Source organism: Nesoenas mayeri (assembly GCF_963082525.1).
Source record: "Nesoenas mayeri genome assembly, chromosome: 20".
In the NCBI taxonomy this organism is placed as follows: Eukaryota; Metazoa; Chordata; class Aves; order Columbiformes; family Columbidae; genus Nesoenas; species Nesoenas mayeri.
The window spans coordinates 2,402,241-2,420,760 of NC_137569.1; the positions used below are offsets into that span (position 1 = coordinate 2,402,241).

The 18,520-nt window shown below is 48.9% G+C and overlaps 1 protein-coding gene across 1 annotated transcript in view; it reads left to right on the forward strand.

Annotated features, from left to right (window-relative positions):
* Positions 1-973: 973 nt before the first annotated feature.
* Positions 974-18,520, forward strand: part of TBX4 (T-box transcription factor 4) — a gene marked incomplete at both ends in the record, with an annotated part of 31,076 nt that continues 13,529 nt past the window's right edge. Inside the window, 4 exons of the mRNA XM_080357042.1 lie at positions 974-1,129; positions 1,998-2,092; positions 13,731-13,850; positions 15,540-15,687. Of these exons, the coding sequence (XP_080213168.1) occupies positions 974-1,129; positions 1,998-2,092; positions 13,731-13,850; positions 15,540-15,687 (519 nt within the window). The remainder of the gene's footprint in view (positions 1,130-1,997; positions 2,093-13,730; positions 13,851-15,539; positions 15,688-18,520) is intronic.

The window sequence follows — 18,520 nt, forward strand, 5'->3', positions numbered from 1 at the left end:
CCCGAGCAGGGCGGGGGGACCGTTGTTGCCCTCGGGGCACCGGGTGAGCCGCTGCGGCCGGGGGCTGCCGGGCGCTCCGTGCCCGGGGGATGCGGCACTTACGGTGCCGCTGTGCATGGGAGCGTGTGTGTGCCCACTCGCACGGAGCGGGCCGGCTGTCCGTCTCCTTGGCTGGAGCTCTCCCTAGAGCTCCGCTGTAGCTGGAACTGGCTGTATCAGGCCCGCTCTCTCCCTTGGCGGAGCAGCGCAGGGGACCGGGGAAGAGGAGCGCTCCGTCGGGGGCCGTCAGGTTTTCATCTTGGGGAGTGGCGGTTTCGGTCCGCGGGGCCAGGACTCCGCAGCCTCCTCTGTCCGTCCGCCCGTCCCTCTGTCCGTCCACCCGTCGAGCAGGGAGCGGGGCGGGCAGCGGCGTCCCTCTGCGCTGTAAAAGTCGGGGTTGATGCGCGGCAGCCCCGGCGGAGCTGTCAGGCCTTATCTTTATTGGCTTTTCCCAGTCTCCGTCCAAGTTTAAGAGGGGCCCTTTTATCTCGGAGCTCAGCACTCTGCCTGTTTACGCTGCCCGGCTCCGCCGCGGCCCCTGGAGTCCCCGCAGCTCCGACGGGACGGGGCAGAGCGACCGGCCGGGCCGTGCTGCCCTCTCCGACGGGTACCGGCCCCGCACGATGGCAAAAAGCGGGGGGGAGAAGGAAGGGTCGGGGCTGCGGCCACATCTGAGATGAGCTGCCCGGGCCTCAAGCGGCGGCTCAGCCACGCGTAGGCGGCTCCCCCGCGGGGACAGGCTGTCCCGGCCCGGCTTTCCCCCGGGGCTGGGGTGTCACGTCCCAGTCTCGCCGAGTGTTGCCGCCTGAAGAAAGACCGCGGGCCGGGCCGGGAGGGCCTGACCCCGCAGGTGGCTGTGCTGGGGGGCCGGCAGGGGCTGGACGTGCCTCCCGGTGCTGCTAGCTAACGGTGCGACTCTCTCCTCTCCAAGGAAATGCTCCAGGAGAAAAGCCTGTCTGAAACCGAGGAAGGGTTTCCAACAGCCCCCGCGGCCGGCCATGCGGACTCCTCCGCCGGCTCCCCGGTCCTCGGCGTAGCCGGGGGGAGCAACACGCCGCTAAGCAGCCCGCAGCTCCCCGACCCCGAGCAGGTACGCACCGCCCGGCCCCGCGTCCTGCCCGACGGCTTAGCTCCTCGCTCTACGCGCCACCCCGACTGGGGGGGAATTGCGAGGGAATCACATTTTTCTTTCATTTTATTTTAATGTTATTTCCCCCGTGCAGAGCAGGCTGCCCTGCGCCCACCATCGGGTGCGGCAGGTCGGGAAGGGCGAGCCCGAGTGCCACAGACCCGCGGTCATTGGGGCCCGTCCGGTCGCGGAGCCGCGGCCGTTACTCCCGAGCAGAATCCGGCCTGGCGGTAGATTTCGTTGTGTTTTTTTCCCCCGTAATTAAAACGCCGGCTCCGACCACAGCCTCTCGGCCCATGGTGGTTTCTCTGCCGTCAGCCTCCGTGCCCACCCGGCGCCTCCGCGTTGCCCTCGGCATCCCGCGGAAAGGGACGGGTCCGCGCAGAAAGCACGGCCCTGGACGCGCACATTGCTCAGCGGATCCGGGTGTTCCTGCGGATGCTCCTGGCCCCGGCTTTTGGGAGCCACAGGGTGACAGCGAGGTCTGTCCGCGCCATCGGGGCACGGAAACCCCTACGAAAAAGAAAAAGACAAAAAAAAAAAGGAAAAAAAAATCCCTTTCACCGCAGTGTCCCGCCTGGATGTGCAAGTCTGCAATTAAAACCGGCTTCGATTTGTTTCTCTTATTTTTGGCAAAGGGCAGTGGAATTTTTGTGACTCCATCCTCTTCCCGCACAGGCAGGACCGACGCTGGGGTGGCTTTGTCCGGCGCCTCGGCTGCGGTGCTGGGCCTGGGTGCGCAGCCACCCGGCCCCGTGGCCCTTCTCAGCCCCTCTACTGGGTTTTCTCAGTCATTCCTTGCTATTCTCATTATCTTTATTTTTTCCAGACAATAGAAAATATCAAAGTCTATCTCCATGAGAAGGAGCTATGGAAGAAATTTCATGAAGCTGGCACCGAAATGATAATAACCAAAGCAGGCAGGTTAGTGAAAACTCCCCGTGAATATGTATTGCTTGTGATTCGTATGAAATATTATATTTGTCAAGACTGGGTTTTGCAGGACTGCTACATTAAAAAAACATATTACTGTGGTTGCAATTTCAGTAAGACCATTTTTTTTCTGGTGTAAACTGTGCATGTGTTTGTGGCAATGAGACTGTGGATGAAAGAAACAGTTGTGGAGTCATTTGCTATATTTAGTCCCAATTCTCTTTGGTAATTTTTTAATTAACATTAGCATGATTGTAGGTCTCCTTTTTTATTTTGATTTATTTTTGTTTGTCTCCCACAAAGGAAACCCCCACTCCTCTCTTCTGTACAGTGCAGTAAGACTTGTGCTGGGATACTTTGTACCAAAGTTTCAGCAATATGAAGGCTTAGGTTATGCTTTGTATCTCAAAACTGAAAGAGAGACAGGTACCACTTTTATCTTGGTAGGTGTGGAGAAAAAATTCTGCCTTGTCTTGCAAACAATGTTTTTTAGTAAATCTGAACCCGCTCAGTGTGCACACCCAGGCCTGGGCAGAGGAAGCCCAAGAGCTCGCAGGAGCTTTGCTTCCCCGGGAACACGTCCCTGTGCCTTCTCAGGGCTCTGTTCCCACCCGGGCTGCTCAGGTGATGGCACAATTCATATCAGAAAATTAACCACCAGAATTAAACCTCAGACCATCACCGGCTCAGGAGTCAGATGGTTCCCAACAAAACCAACCAGCTCCCGCTGTGGGCACTGAAATATCTGCCCTTGGTTTCTGCGGCAGTGGGCTTGCATCGCTGCTGCTGGAGAGGAAATATTGCCAGACTCAGGTATTAAAATCCATTTAGTTCTAACGCAGCTGTGTGGCTCTGCCTGCCCTGCAATTGCTGATTTTATTAATATGTCGTCCTAGAGAGCCGTGGCGGGGAAACACTCAAATAATGAGGAGAAGGCAGGAAAAAAAATCCACAATCAGTACCTCTGCAGTCCTTTTTCCCTGTGGCCCCTGATCGTTGGTGCGGGGCAGCCCGGGGGGCTCGGGTGTGTGTTTGTGGATCTTTTTTCCACTCTTTGCTGCTCACACTGCGAGACCCAGATCACAGCCCTCGGCTTTGGATTTGGGGACTGATGAGAGGTTTCCCTCTCCTTTCCCTGTCCCCAGCAGCTGGCCAGTGTAGGAAAGCTTTACTCTAATAACTAAGATATTCCCATTAGTCCCCCTGGAGAGGCGGTGTATGTCCCAGGGATCTTCAATTTGTTTGCTATTTAGCCTATTTATGAAGCGATTGTGCAGGTAATTCTGTCCTTATCACGCTACATTTTGGTGTATAAAATCTTAGGGCTCGTTCTGTAGCATCTACTGATGTGAAGAGCCGCATTCATTTTGATAGGTCTGCTACCTAAGTCAGCTAAGACTAGGGGATCAAGACCTCAAATATTTCACCCTTAATTTATAGTATCTGAGTGTGTCTGTGCGGGACGTGTAATATCTTTACCAAATTCTAGACCTTAAGCATCCCAAATGTGCATGTTATCTCTTTGTAAGTCTTAACGTGGATTGTTTAAACAAATCCATATGTATAGGGCTCAGTCCCACATTCTTTGTCCAGTGGAGCTGGCAGTGCACACGTAGTCACCTTTCAGGAGCATGCAGATGGGACTGAGGGGATGGGGGGGATTGACTCCAGGATGTACTAAACTTTGTTTTTTAAGTTATCAAGCTAAGTTCTCCGTTTGTAAAAATGAATACAGCACTACCGAGCTAACAGCATTTTATTTATATATATGTATATATATATATATTTCTAATGGCTGAAATGCTGATGAAACACAAGAGTTACTCCGTTTCTTTTCTCCGTGTCCAACTGCAAATGGTTTCAAGATAAAGCGCAGTATGTTTATCCGTGTTAGCACTGATTCCAAAGGCTCCCCAGCCCTGGAGCCCATTCGGCGGGACCGCAGCCGGGACCCGCGGTCCTGGGCCGGGCTCTCCAGCAGCCCCAAAAGCAAAGATGCACTAAATAATTAGCATGAGAACGGCAGAAAAAAAACCAAATCGAACGATTTAAATCCTGCGATCGCTATAATCTCTTCGTTCTCACCGAGTGCCAGACTGAGCCACTCGCGTCCGTGCGGAGACCAAGGCAGCCAAAATTCGGGACTATGTCCTTCATTGTAATGCAAATAACGAAATTAGTATTATTACTTCGTGCAGATTTTATTTTACCCACGCTATTTAAAGAAAGAGTAGCAATAATAAACCTCCTCTTCACCCAAATAAAAATTGATGGTTAATGGAGATCTGTATGCACTTGCATTCAGCATTGGGGATGGGGGGAAAGGGAAAACGGCTAATTGCGGGCACTAATTAGGACTCTAATCCCCCTCCCAGCAGGCACAGAGATGCCCCGGAATGCAGTTAGTTGAAATAACTTAAATGTTGGTCTGTCTGACCTCAAGGGGCACAAACGAAAAGAAATTGAAGCCCGATTTTTAAATTTCAAACAACAACAACAAGAAGTTACTTTAATGACAAGTTCACTCAATGGAGAGGAAATGTAAAGCTCAGCGGAAGCGTTAATTCCATGGCAATGGTGTAAAATAGCCTTTTTGTATAAACAAGGCAAATATTGATAACTTAGTTGGGGGAGAGAGGGGGAGTCATTTGTTTCATTCTTTGTAGAACTCCACAGAACGAGCCAACTATAAATTATCGAGAATTTAGGGCTGCGAATTACTTTGGGGGATTATTACTCCCTCTTAGGACTGATCTGTAGGAGACATTAGGAGAACACAGCAAACTCAGCATTGAAATAGAAATCCTGTTGTTGCCAAGAAAGCTTGATTTATAAAGTGGAAACATCTTTAAAATGCACTCACTATCTTTTTAATGTTCGACTGTTTCGTTGTGGGAGGGAAAAAAAAGATATTATTTTATATTAAAAGGATCATCAAAAGATAAAAAGTTTATGTTAGTAAAGTTCCCTGAACTTTGCATAAAACCACTCGCCTCCTTCAGACATAAAATCCTGCCCATCGCAGCGCCCATAGGATGGCACGCTGGGCCCCATAAATCACAACTTTTGCTTGTTTCTCCTGTGTGAGGTTTGTTCTAATTACTGATTTCTACCTCAGCGGAGCTCTTGTTGCTGCGTTTTAAAGGCTGAGTTCTGTAGAGTGTAAAATTCGCTCCGTCTTTGCGGGTACCCGGGGCTGCCTAAACCGGACGGGGGGCGAGAAGGAAACCGGTCACGCGTGATTTCTGTGAGCGCTGAGCATTGTCAGGGGCATTTTGTAGAGCGGCTTTTTCGGAGGGCAGGGTTTGCAGAGAAAACCCCGCTGCTCGGGAGGCTCCGGTCCGGATCGCTCCCCGGGCAGCCGCATCCCGCTGAGCCCCGGCGGCTCCGGCCGCTCCCGGTTCCCGCTCCCGGTTCCCGGTCCCAGCGCAGCCGGGTCGCCTTCCCGGGCAGCGTGAACAAGCCCAGCGCCCACACCGAGCCGTGCACGCCTGTGTTCATAAATAAGGCTATAATCGTTCACAAATTCTCCCATTTACTTAAAGAAACACAAACAACAAAAGGCATTTTCCAGGCGGGGAGGTGCTATTGAATCGAACTAATAAAAGCAATTTAGATGATGATAAAGGGGACAGGGTGTACTGGAGATGCAGGTGTACGTCTGAATTCCTCCCGTAGCTCTGGATGTGCGGGTCGGGCTTTGCGCAGCCTGTCCTAGCAAGGCTCAAACCTTTCCCGCGGGGTTCAGGGGTTCCGTGCTCATGAAGTCGTGTGAGGGGTGGGTAAAGCAAAAGCAAACGAGAGAATTCATTATAAATCTTGCTCCCTAACGTCATTTTTTTGCTCTTATGTGCTATTATTTAACAAAAAAAAATGATGTGTGCATACATATATATTTTTTTTACCTTGCGGCAAACCATACTTTGTCTCCCGCCATTCTTCATGAAATCTCATATTCCAAACCTTATTTCTGCAGGAAGTTAATCTTTGCATACACAGTCTTCCTAGCTAAGGACTTCTTTCTTTCTGTTAGTTTTATTTAGCTCTAGCTGATCCCTAGTTTTTCCAAGGTGCCAGTCTTTGCAGCATTGCAGTTTCTCTGCAGATACTGCCAGAAACAAACCATCTGATGCAGCTCATGGCTAATCAGTAAAAAATACCAAATGACAGGGTGTTTGGTCACATTTTCTTGAACAGTTATGGAAGAGAAAATACTATGTAATTCTTCTGTGGTAGAACAACCACCCCAGTGATGCGAACAGGAGGCTTGGGATACTGAAACGGAGTTTTGGCTGGAATGCAGGATGTGCACAGGTAGAAAGACAGCTTCAGCCTTTATGGTAACAGGTTTTAAGAAGTATAGGTAGGAAAATACTGTGCAGAAAAAAACCCCACAACAATAAAGCAGCTTGCATATGTGGAAAAGATGCAAACCTCCTTTAGATGTTCAAGTTTCATTTTAAAAGTGGCTTATTTCAGTTTAAAAAAAAATCTGTTCCTAATCAACTTTAGTAAACCAAAATAAAACTAGTTTTTTAGGACATCAAGGTCTGAAGAAGTATAAATGCTTTGGCTAAGCTGCTGCAGCTTTCCTCTGTGAATAATCTTTTAAAAGTTAAATTTTCCATGGCTCTGCGGGGCATATGGATGCCCAGTTCTCATTACAATTAAAGGGAAATATTTGTCCAGAATCTTTTGAGGCAGCTACAAGAATCTCTGCTAAAGGGTTTTGATCCAAAAGCAAACCTTAATATCTGAGATCAGCAATGGAATGTGAGCCATCAATTTAAAACTTGGAAAATAAAGTAGATATTTAAGGAATGTTTGATCTGCTTAGTCCTAAATTCAGGGTCCTGGAATTACCCTGTTGGGGCAAACTCCTACTTTGGGAGCGAGGAGCAGGAGCAGACTCCAATGGCTCTTGGCTGTGCTGCTCAGGATGTCGACAGCTTTGGCAAGGAAGACAGAGCACGTGCACACCGAGTAGGGCAAGGATGGGATTTGAGTTCTTAATACGCTTCTCTCTTCAAACAGCAATCCTTGCTTTTGGTTTGTTAAAGACACGGGATGCTCGTGGTTAAGGGTGTTCCCAAACTTTGACCGCTCATCCTTAAGCTGCAGCTGGCCAGGGTTGCAGGGAAGGGTTTTATCAAGCCCAGACCAGCTGGGAAAGATCTCCCACCATTGACTGGGCTCTAAGTTGAAGGCTCCCAGGCACAGGGGCTGTGGATCGTGTCCTGCTCTGCACCGATGAGCCGGTGCGTGGCCTGGCACCGGGGGCAGTGCTGCTGGTGTCCCCAGAGGGTGATGGCACTCGCCTCTCCTGTCCACCGGCTTGTTGGGACCTTTTCTGCTCAGCTTCACTGATGGCAAAATGAAAGCACCGTGGCAAGAAGCCTGCCTGTGTTTCAAGTTACCGCGGGGCAAAGAGAGGAACTGTCTCTAGACCATGAAAGCAGCCATCCAGCTCACCAAGTTCTCAAGTATGTGAGAAACAATGTTTTATTTAAAAATGAGATGCGCTAGCCAGAAGAAAAAAAGACAACCTCACCATTCCAAAATATAAAAATCCCTTAACTGTCTGACCTTCTCATCACTAGGTCATGGTCTTGCCACCAGATAAATCTCTCCTATCTGTCCATAGACTGAGAGTTCAATGTTGCTTGTGTTAGTGACAGTGAATTTGGGGCTGAAAAATGAACTACTGATGAGAACTCCTGTTGAACCTGTATTGTTTGTTATTCTGAGGCAAGGATCTGGCATGGGCTAATCCAGCACTTCAAAGTTAACTGCTCTTACTTTGTATACAGAGCGTCATAGTGGAGTGGCGTGGGTGATAAGAGAAATAAGGGACCGAGGGTTAGGATACACTGGGAAAATGGGACCCTGTTGAAAAACTCTTTGATCTCTTTAAAGTATTTTCTGAAAGCAAGAATCTATCAAAAAGGAAATGCCATTTAAAAGGCTAAAAGAAACAGCTGACATCTCCAAATTTGTTTTAATCTGCCCCAGATAATATTATTTTTAAAGATGCGTTAAGTCAGTGGAAGAAATACTTGTCAAAAAGAAGGGAAATTAGAAAAAAGAACAAGGGTCATCAGAATGGAAACGTGGTTCTTGAAGCCTCTGCACACCATTCCTTTCCCTGCTAACAATGGAGATGAGGCGAAGGATCCTTAAGCAGCCATGGCCAGTTCTCAAGAAGAATTTGGGGCCACGTTAGTCGTTATCAGGGATGTAGGCACGTTGTCTGTTTCGGTGCCTTGAAACCATTGCTGGAGGCATCTCTGCATGCCCAAGAGCTTCTGAGAAGGTGCTCTTTCAGCCATTCTACAGCTTGTTAGCCAAGATGTTGAGTGATTTCTTGTTTTATTTTCTGATACATTGACAACCTGATATGCTCTAAGCATCTCCTTTTCTGATAGCACCACACAGGAGCTTCTGAAAATCCAGCTGTGTCTTGATTTGACCACCCCAAAATCAAGGATTGTAAAATCACTGTCTGTTGTTGGGAATCTTTTGTCTTATCAAAACTCCTTTTGAAATCAGGACTTCAGCTGCCGAGCTGCTGAAGGGCTGTGGGACATTTTGACCCCTTGAATGGACAGAAGTGGTTAGTGGTATCTGAACCACCTTCCACACCACAGGGACATGCGGTGAGCACTAGTCCACGCATTCCCGTGGATTCAGAGAGCGCTGACAGCCTTTGATGAGGACATGGCTTGTGTTGCCCCCGTGGGATCTGTGTGTTTTGCTTCCATGCAGTTTTCTCTGTGGAAACACCAGGTGGGTTCCCTGTGACTTCCCTGCATGCTGGTCACAAAAACCCCTTCCCAGCTAACGCATCAGGAGGAACATGAGAAAGTAACTGTGCATCTGAGCAAGGAAGGTCAGATCAAATCCTTGTGATCAGGAGGGTGTTGAGGACCGAGGGGTTTGCAGAGGCCGCCTCATCACCCAGCGGTACCACGACATGAGCCAGTGTCCCCAGGACACACAGGTTCCAGCTGCAGCATGACATGGGGTGCTGGTGCTCAGATGAGTGCTTTGATCAGCTCTGATGCTCTTGGCTTTTCTGGCTGCACTGGATTGCTGTCCCCTGCCCAAAAAATAACACTTTATTGGCTCTGGAAGCCTTGCAGTCTCTTGTCTCTCCGGAACCAACCAGGGCTGCTCACACGGGGATAAACACAAGTAAGATGCCCACAAAGTGGCCAAGCCTGGAGAGCCCGAAAGGCTGGGAACTGCTGCCCCAAATGAAAGCAAAGCTTTCCTCTTATCACTCGCTTCCAAATCCAACCGACCAATTACACATTAATTAAACTTTGTTTGAACATAATAGAAGCTTTGGCTCCGTGTCAGTAACTGCTCCATGGTTAAGGGGATTTGATGGTAATAGAATAAATAAATAAACAAGAGATGCTTATTCTAACAGTTCATTTTAAAACAATTTGTGAATATCATGTAGAGATAAAATGTGCCTAGCATAAACTTAGCTAAGCAATGACTGCTTCATTATCAGAACAAATAATTCACTCGCACATCATCTTTGAAGCTTGGGAGGGCTACAGAATTGTGCTGCTTGTTTATTTTCCTGACTTTTACTGTTTTTGCTACATTTCATCTGCACAGCGCTGTGGGGAAGGGTTTAGCCGGGGCTGTGGCGGTGCTGTGCCCCGGCCCGGTGACGCCAGCCCTGCTCCTGCCACCCTGGTCCCCAGCATCGCGCTCAGCCCCTCTGCCCTCCCCATGGATCACCCTGTGCTTCAGCCCCGGGGTGCCAGATTGTGCTATTTTAATGCCGTATCAGATGTCTCACTTGCACAGGAGTGAGGCACAAAGTCCTTTCTCCTGTGATTGCTTTTTGAGGGCAGCTTTCTCAGGTGAATGTAAAACCTTGTATACGTTTTCCTTTCTGAAGGGCAGTGGGAGGTGTTGCCATTCCACAGCAGCATCGTGGCTGTGCTGTGCGGGGAGGTAGCTGGAAATGTGCATGTCTGAGCCACTAAACCCAGCTTTGAGGAGCATAGGAGACCAGCAGGATGGTTCTGAGGAGTCTGTATGGTCCCTTGGTCACTGGCTTGAACTGGAGGGAGCAGTGGGTTTTGAACGTGGCCAGAAGTGGGGTTTGCAGAATGGGCTGTCGGGGCTGATGCTTGGCTGCTTGTGCTGTGTTCCCTGTGCATCAGAGGGGAGATGTGGGGCTGCCCCATGTTGTTGCAGCTGTTGCACTGAGTGTGGCTTGAAAAAAAATGAGCATAAAGGGGAAGAAATTGGTCTGGTCCTGGACTTCCCCACCCCAGGCTGTGGCTTTTGCATGTTCAGGGTGTTTGCTGCAGCCCCAGGACACTGTGTCTGACTGAGCTTTGGGTCTGAACAAAAGATGATGAGGCTGGGAATTGCTGCTTTTAATCTCCCGATTACTGGTGGCTTAAACTTCACCTAATAGTTGGTTTATCCTGTGCTGCACATGTACCCAGTTCTTAACCTGGCTGAGCTTCCCCGATTGCGCAGCCACAGCAGCTGCTGTGGGCACAGGAGCTGTCACTGGGAATCCAATGCTGCCTGCTCGGACGTGCTCTCCGGGAAGCCCCAAATTCCCCATCTTTTTAACCAGTTTCCCACAGCAAAGCTCCCACTCAGTTTGGAGCTGTGCGCGGTGGCGGGAAGGAGGGTGGGTAAAATGCAGGTCTGCCCGGATCTTGCTTCAGACCTCCCACCAGAGCCAGGCTGAGCTTTCCCAGAGCTTGACAAGACGTTGGCAAGTTTTTAATTGCAGCGCTGGGTTATTTTTCTGCCGCTGCTGGTCCCCGAGCAATAGATGATGAAGCAAACTATTGTCAGGGAAAGCTGGCCGAAACGAAGCATCCTCTGCGGAGCCGCCCATCCGCCCCAGCGCTCCCGCCTGCAGAGATTTGGCAGAGTTATGCAAAGCTACTACTGAGCGGAGGGCCCGTGGCTGTGAGGAGGTTCATTGACCTGTAGTAAATTTGGGGAAGCAGGCAGGTTTTTGGCCCCTTCCCAGGGCTGCCGGGGAGCTGTATAGACCCACTGTAGGCACGGCCCCACTCTCGGGCAGGGCTGGTGCAGCCTCGCGCCTCCACCCTGGTTTTCTACTCCCTTCTTTCAAACGGGACATTGAATAAGGGCCAGGACATGATATTAGGTGCTTTCTTTCCCTTTTTTTTTTTTTTAAATTGAAAGTCTATGACTGCATTGTCTTGGAACCGGCTTTTCCATTTGTCATGCCTTCCCACCAGAAACGCGCAACCCGCGTTTGTATCGTACTGCGAAGAGATATTTACTAAACGAGCATCTGCCAAGGGGTTTGGAAATATGTTTTCATTAAGAAAATTAAACTGACAAGTCCCTGGACAGCACATTAGTTGCATATTCTCTCTTTTTTTTTTTTTAAAGACCAAAATGTGGCAGCTAATAATAATGATGAAATGTCTCTGCGCAGCCAAATTACTAAAATCTACCCCATGTATTTCTGGAAAAGAATGTGGAGAGTTGGCAAACTGGGTTGTAGCTGGGTCTGCCGACCGCGGAGCACAACGCTACCACTGCGAGATACCGAGCGGTTTGCAAGTTAAGCAACACCTTCAATCAGATGCGAGCCCCCATTTGTTATCCTTAAAGAATTTCAACTGTATATGTTATGGTAGTACTTTGGCTCTTTGTATTTATTTTAGAGGGCTATACTAAAGAACATTATAAACTCAGGCATGTCCATGCTATATGAACTCCATATGCTGAAGCTTAATTTTAAACGCCATTAAAAAAGCACTTAACATTTACAATATATCAGTCGGGCTACTTTAGCAGCTTGGATGTGCTACAGTAAATGAAATGATTGAGGAAAAAATGAAATTCAGAAGCTAGATGTTATAAAAGTCCCTGATGCAGAACGTTTGCCTGGTACGGCACAGTAACTGTCAAACAGTATCCATCTCATTTCTGGTTTTTAATCAATTCCTCCTCTTTTTTTGTTTCATTTTTGAATGTAATTTTAAGGCCTAATTTAAAAAAAAAAAAGTCTTGGCATTCAGATTGGATTCCTTATGCAATTTTTTTCAATGTGTGAATTGGGCTGTGTATTCGCAAATTGAAATGTCCTACTGTATTTATCCAGGTGCTTACCTGTAGGAGGACAAGGTTAAGAGGAGTGCAGAGTTTATGAATGAAAATCAAATACGGACATTGGTAAACCACCCCTTTTTAGTCCTGGCTAATTACATGGTAAACATCTGGAATTTATGCAGGGCGGTTAAAAGAGTCAATTGAAATTATTTCGAACAGGGCCCATTTTGTTGCCTTCTCCCCACGCAGCGACAAAATGGTGCTGCAGATCTGGGCTAATGCGGCCGGACGCGGCGGCAACGCATGGGGAGAGGAGGGATACAGTGGGGGAGCGAGGTGGCCTCGATGTCTCATAGAGAAACAACATTAGAATTTGGGCCTCTATTAATTAGCGTAATTAGAATGGCTCCAGGATGTAGCAATTCTCATCCTCCGTCCCCTTACGCTGGTGGAAAGGAGAATTTTCTGCTCTGGCTGGTTGCTTGAAGGCTGTGGTGAGCTGGTTTGCTCAAGTGACTTATTATTTTTACTGCATTGAGGAGGAGGTTGGGAAGATGGAGCCAAGAAAATAGTTGCTCAGAGGACGTGAAGTGCCTGATCCTGCAAATCCCGGCTCCAGGGCTCAGGAAGCCCATGGCAGTGCTGTACCCACCAGGGCCACCTCCCTTGGATTGCGAGACCGGACAGTGATGGTATATACTGGTTCCATGGCCATAGCTTTACTAAAAATATTCTTTGATATTTCCAAGATTCTTTAGTTATGTAGAGACATAAAAATATTCTTTCATGATAAATGGGTTTATGTGACATTCCCTGCTTGGTGTTGGGTGCTAAAGTCGATGGTGAATCTGTGCGATGGGCATATTTTCAGCGCAGAGCTCTGCGGTGCTCCTGGCTCAAACAAGTTCAACTTCAAGGGTGTGCTGTGAATTTGGGAAGTTCGGGAAGGCCAGAGGAGCAGTGGCCGTCCACACCATGGCAGGATTTAACTCTTAGTCTGCCCCGCGGGCTTCACTAACCCTCAGTTTTCAGTCTGTTGAAGGGAATACAGCTTGATGACATGGTGGGACGTGGTGTTGTGGACATTTGGAATATGTGAAAGGGGGAACTGGGAACTGCGTGTACTCAGTTTCTTCTGGAGTATAGTGAGATCTCATGACTTTCATGCACACTCATGGCAATGAGAAACATGCATTTTTGAGGCTGCCATAAGCCTCCTGGAGCAGTGAGGGCTCCCTGTCCAAGCCTCCTGTAAGAAGGGATGTGTTGACCCCCCAATATCTTTCTCCACACCCAGCTTTTCCTGGCACTGGCCCATAACGCCCCTCTCTATACCCTCAGCCATATTTGTGCTCCATTTTTACACTAGCCTTGTGCAGCCCATGCTCTGGAAAGGGTGCATTTAATTCAGGTGACGTATATATTTGTCCTAGCGTGAATTCAGCACATGGTGGATCTGCCTTTTGGGGCGCTGCTCCAAGTTTCCATCAGTTCCAGCACTTCCCCAGGTCTCTCACTAACATGTTAACCCTTTGCTTTTCCTAAGGAGGATGTTTCCTAGTTACAAGGTTAAAGTGACCGGAATGAACCCCAAGACAAAGTACATCTTGTTGATTGATATCGTCCCGGCTGATGACCACCGGTATAAATTCTGTGACAATAAATGGTAAGAGAACATTTCTGTTTGCCTTTTTATTTATTTATTTTTCAAAATTCATAAGAGAATTGCAATTGGATCGACTGTTTGCTGTGCAAACTCAGAAACCAACATACATATCTTCCCATGGAAGGGATGCCAACATCCCAGAGCTCTCTTTCATGGAGCAGAGATAGGTACAAGAGCCAATGGCTGGAAGTTAAAACCAGACAAATAGAAACTAAAATATTCTTAACAGGCTGGGTGATTAAGTGCTGGATCAAACTGCTAACGGAGGTGCTGGACTGTTCATTTCCAAAGCGCACAAGGCTGGATGTCCTCTCAGAGGAGATGCCTAGTTTGTCTGGCCATGTGTGGATGTAGGAGGGTAAAGCCGCAATCTGTGTTATACTAGAGGCTGGACCAGATGATCTAATTATCCATTTTGGCTGTAAAAATTAGGTATCTATGTGAGTCAAGAAAAGCTTTAAATTCTTTTCCTCTATAGTAATATTTTGCTTTTAGGAGATGAGCTATAAAGCAAAACGTGGGGTGGTTTGCTCAAAGCCCTGGTTCTGCCACGCTGGTCCTGCAGTCGAAGGGAGCAGTGATGTTCCCATCACAGTCCAGTGCCAGATCCAACTCAGAGGGTTTTTTCTTGTATTCTTCCTCCAGAGTTCTCTTCTCTTATTCCTCCCTGTGCCTTTGATAGTAAAGTTAGTTACCCGAGAGACAGCTACGATTTTTGCTTTCTGACAAAGGAAGCATCTTGTTTTCTCTTCTGGTTTTTACCCCAAATATGCCCAGCAGCCTCTCACACCACAACCATTCCCTGTGCTTTTCCCAAACCCTTCCACCAACTGCTGCCCGGTGAAAAGACAAGCAATGGAAAACTTCACAGTCGTCTTAATGGGAACGAGCCTGGTGACATCCTATAAAACTGTAATAATTTACTTGCACATTAGGGCTGCTCTAGTTTTAAAAAACTCCCTTTTCTACTCGCTTTTGTCCTGGGGTGCCGCTGGGTGAGAGCGGACTGAGGGCTCCACAGCACGGCGGCCACTTTGTGTTTTAACCATTAAGCCCGAGATGATGAATAGTTGTTAAGTCTGTTTAATTTAGCTTTTGCCAGCCCTAGAGCTGTTTCCTCTTTTCATTTTATTGCCGCTGGAAAGTCTCTGTTGTTTTTGATAATATTGCTGTTATTTATTTTTTTCTAAGAGGGGAACAATGCTCAGTAATGGGGGAGTTGCAATTAAGCGGGTCCATGCGGGCTGGTGTTGGGGGGCAGCACACAGCTCCAGGGGGGGCAGCAGCTCCTTGTCCCCAAGCTGCTGCTGGCCGGGGCCACCAGAGCCCCGCGCAGCTGCAGAGGGTACACCCACACCCGTGTCCGGTCCTGCACCAGGTGCCTTCTCCTGGGGAACTGTGTGGGACCATCTCCCCTTGCAAAATGGCTTTTGAAGCCTTCATGCAAAAACCCAGAGGAGATTTCCACCTTGACCAAGGCCAACACAATTGTGTGTAGAGTTCTTGAAGGAGCAGAGCTGGGGTCACTCTGCTGGCCTACGATGCTGAAACCAGGAGCCCCAAAACCTCACGAGCCTCCCCAGACCTGGCGGGAGGGTTGTTGGGTTGGGTTCACGGACAAACCCCTGTCCTACGTTCGGGGTGGTGATGGCTGCTGAGTGACAGGGTCTGTAACTGCTGTGTTTGCAGGATGGTGGCTGGGAAGGCAGAGCCGGCCATGCCGGGGCGGCTGTATGTGCACCCCGACTCGCCGGCCACCGGAGCGCACTGGATGCGGCAGCTGGTGTCCTTTCAGAAGCTGAAGCTCACCAACAACCACCTGGATCCCTTTGGACACGTAAGAGAAACATTCTGCAAGGATTTTGGTCAGAGGTGGGCCCGCGATGCTGCATTTGTGTCTGGACCGGGATGCTGTTTGGGATGTTGCAGTTAATTTAATGACGAGGAGCAACATTTATTTTGTGTGGCCAGTGCAGCCGGGTGGGGAGTGTTGGATGCTGAGGGAGGGGAGGCTGTCGCTGCTGCCTGCATGCTTCCCTGCTCTTGGAAACGCAGCCTCTGACTTGCTCAGTCATCGCTTGTTGGATGCCACCAACCTTTTATTTTCTGCCCTGGAACTTTCCAGGCAGCGCAGTGGGGTTTTCAGTCCGGCTGTTGCTGCGCACAGCACATAGAGCTCACAGAAACAGGTTGCATAAACTCGCTATTTTCCAGACTGGCTTTGGCAGCCCTGTAAAAGATGAAATATTTTATTTGGAAAATCTTAATTCATGTGTATTGCAAGTGCAGAAAGTGGGCAGTGCACAGTTATCTACCATAGTGCATTTAATAACTCAGGACAAGGGCCCTCCCAGCCTGCCAGGCAAATGAGGGCTTAGATAATGGATATAAAAATACTGTCCAAGCTGAAAGTCACGTTCAAATAAATAAACCTCACTGGCTGGAGGAAGGGAAGATAGAGGTTAAAATCCTTTAAGGTTTAGTGCCATCGTCTCCTCCTAGCACCACAGGTAAGAGAATCTATTTTGTATGTCAAATGTGGTTTTTAATCCGGCTGTCTTTTAAGCAGCAGCAGCTTGAGGGGTGAGGGAAGCTGTGAAAAGGTCCTGAAGAAGGGTGTAGTGTGAGAGGGGGTGTATCTGCCTTGGTCAAAATGATCATGCATCAAACCTCCAAAGAGCAGCTTTCCCCTTGGAATCCATGGTCCTGATGCCACCTAAAGCCGTACAGAATGTGCCATTCTGACACAGCCAAATCAGGTGGAGCTTCATGGGATTGACTCTAGAGGCAGCTTAAAACACAGCTAAATATCCAGAATTTTTGCTGCTTTCAGAATTTTCTGCAAATTTCGAGCTCTAAAAAGCAAGCGTGCGGTGCAGTGGCAGAGCTGGGCTTTGGCAATGTGACACGGTGATAACCCAGCCCTGTGCAAAGCCCTCGGCAGAACTGACCCTCGTCCCCAGCCTACTGACCCCGGAGAAACACGTGTGAACTTCAAAGGCTAATCAGGACCATTTAATGCTGACGTTATTAATCACAGGCGATCTTGCCCCTTCACTCTGCTTTAAGGGGGAAAACACCACGGAAATGAAAGCAAAACTGTGTTAGGGGTTGCACAGTAAAAAATACCTAAAGCCCACAAATGCCGATGTTTTGGTGTCAGCAGCTGGACAGACCTGCTTGCTTTTTTTTACTCCTGTGTTTTTCTCTTGGTTAACTGTGTAGCTTAATATATGACTGTTTATGTTGTAAAATGTAAACCGTAAAACATACAGGATGTTCGATGTGGCTGTAAAACAAACAGGATGTGCAGTGTTGGTTTTGCAACTTTAAATGTTTGCTTTTCCTGACTTTGTCATTTTTTAACTGCGATTTTAACACTGCATTTTAATGGGGAAGATTTTTTTTTCCCCCTCCTTTTAATAAACAGCCAGTTTGTTCTCCCACAAAGATTCTCTAGTGACACAGAGGGGGCTCTGGGTTTGTGTTTTGGGGCGATACCTGCTGCATGATGCTCTGGATGAGCCGGGCTCAGCCCCCTGTGCCATGTGAGCCGTCCTGTCTTGTGCACAGCCCAGCACGTTCTGTCCCATCCCGCTGCGAAAAAATGCCTGAAATAACCTGTTTTAAGCTCCCAGGTCGCTGTGCAGTTCAGACACTGACAACCTGGCTAAATGGGATTCCTCAGACAGTTCCTTGTTAGGCTTCTAAATTAATTACCTGCTTTAGAGAAGCGGTACTGCACAGGGAGGAGGGTTGGTCTCTGCTCCAGGTGAGCATGGATTTGAGCTGTCACAGGGGTGGCCGGTGTCCCTGGGACAGGCAGCGCCTGCGCGGTGGCTGCCGGCACAGCGCAGCTCTGCAGCGAAGGCAGCACATTATGAACAATAGCAGCTTCTCATTTCTAGGAATTCGTTCCCAGCAATTGCAAACACTCTCCTAAAGCTCCCTAAGAAAAACAAGTCAGAAAACCCACAGGGTTTGTTTGCTTTCTCGTGCTCCAGCAAAGCCTGCCTGCCGTTTCCTTTTGTCTTTGATTTCCTCCAAACCTCAAAACCACGCGGAGTGGTGATTTCTGCAGGCTGCCGCTGGTGCTTTTTTTGGTGCATGGGCAGCTGCCCAGGCAGATCCACACCAGCTCATCCTCCCTGGCACCCTCTGCAGCACCCAAGGGTGTCACAGTGCTGGGCTCCCTACCTGGGTCCCACCGTCTCAGGGTCCATCTCCTGTGGATATCCCAAAACCCTGCCGAGCCCGGCTGTGCCCGCATCCCTTTGCTGTGTGTGAGCAATCCCCTCCAGCCCCTGCTGTGCTCTGGTGCCGACAGAAATCACTTGCTGCTCAGGGGCAGGAGGGGCGAGGAGGCGGGGGAAAGGCACACGGCAAAATATCTTTGCGCTAAATGTTCCTTTTCTGGATTAACCATTTTTTCAGTAGATGCTTATTTAGAGGGAAAAATGAAAGGAGCTCTTCCAGCTCCTCTGGTTATTCATCTACTCGTTACCGCTGGGCGTGGATGGTGTTATGGGGGTCTCACAAGAAGGATTTTAGTAATGCTAACGGTGGATTTTATGGGCTCGCGGTTGCAGACGCAGCTGGATCACGACAGGCTGCTAGGGTCCGTCCCTGTGCGCAGCCCCTTTGCGTGGGGTGGGTGCAGGTTTGAAGGA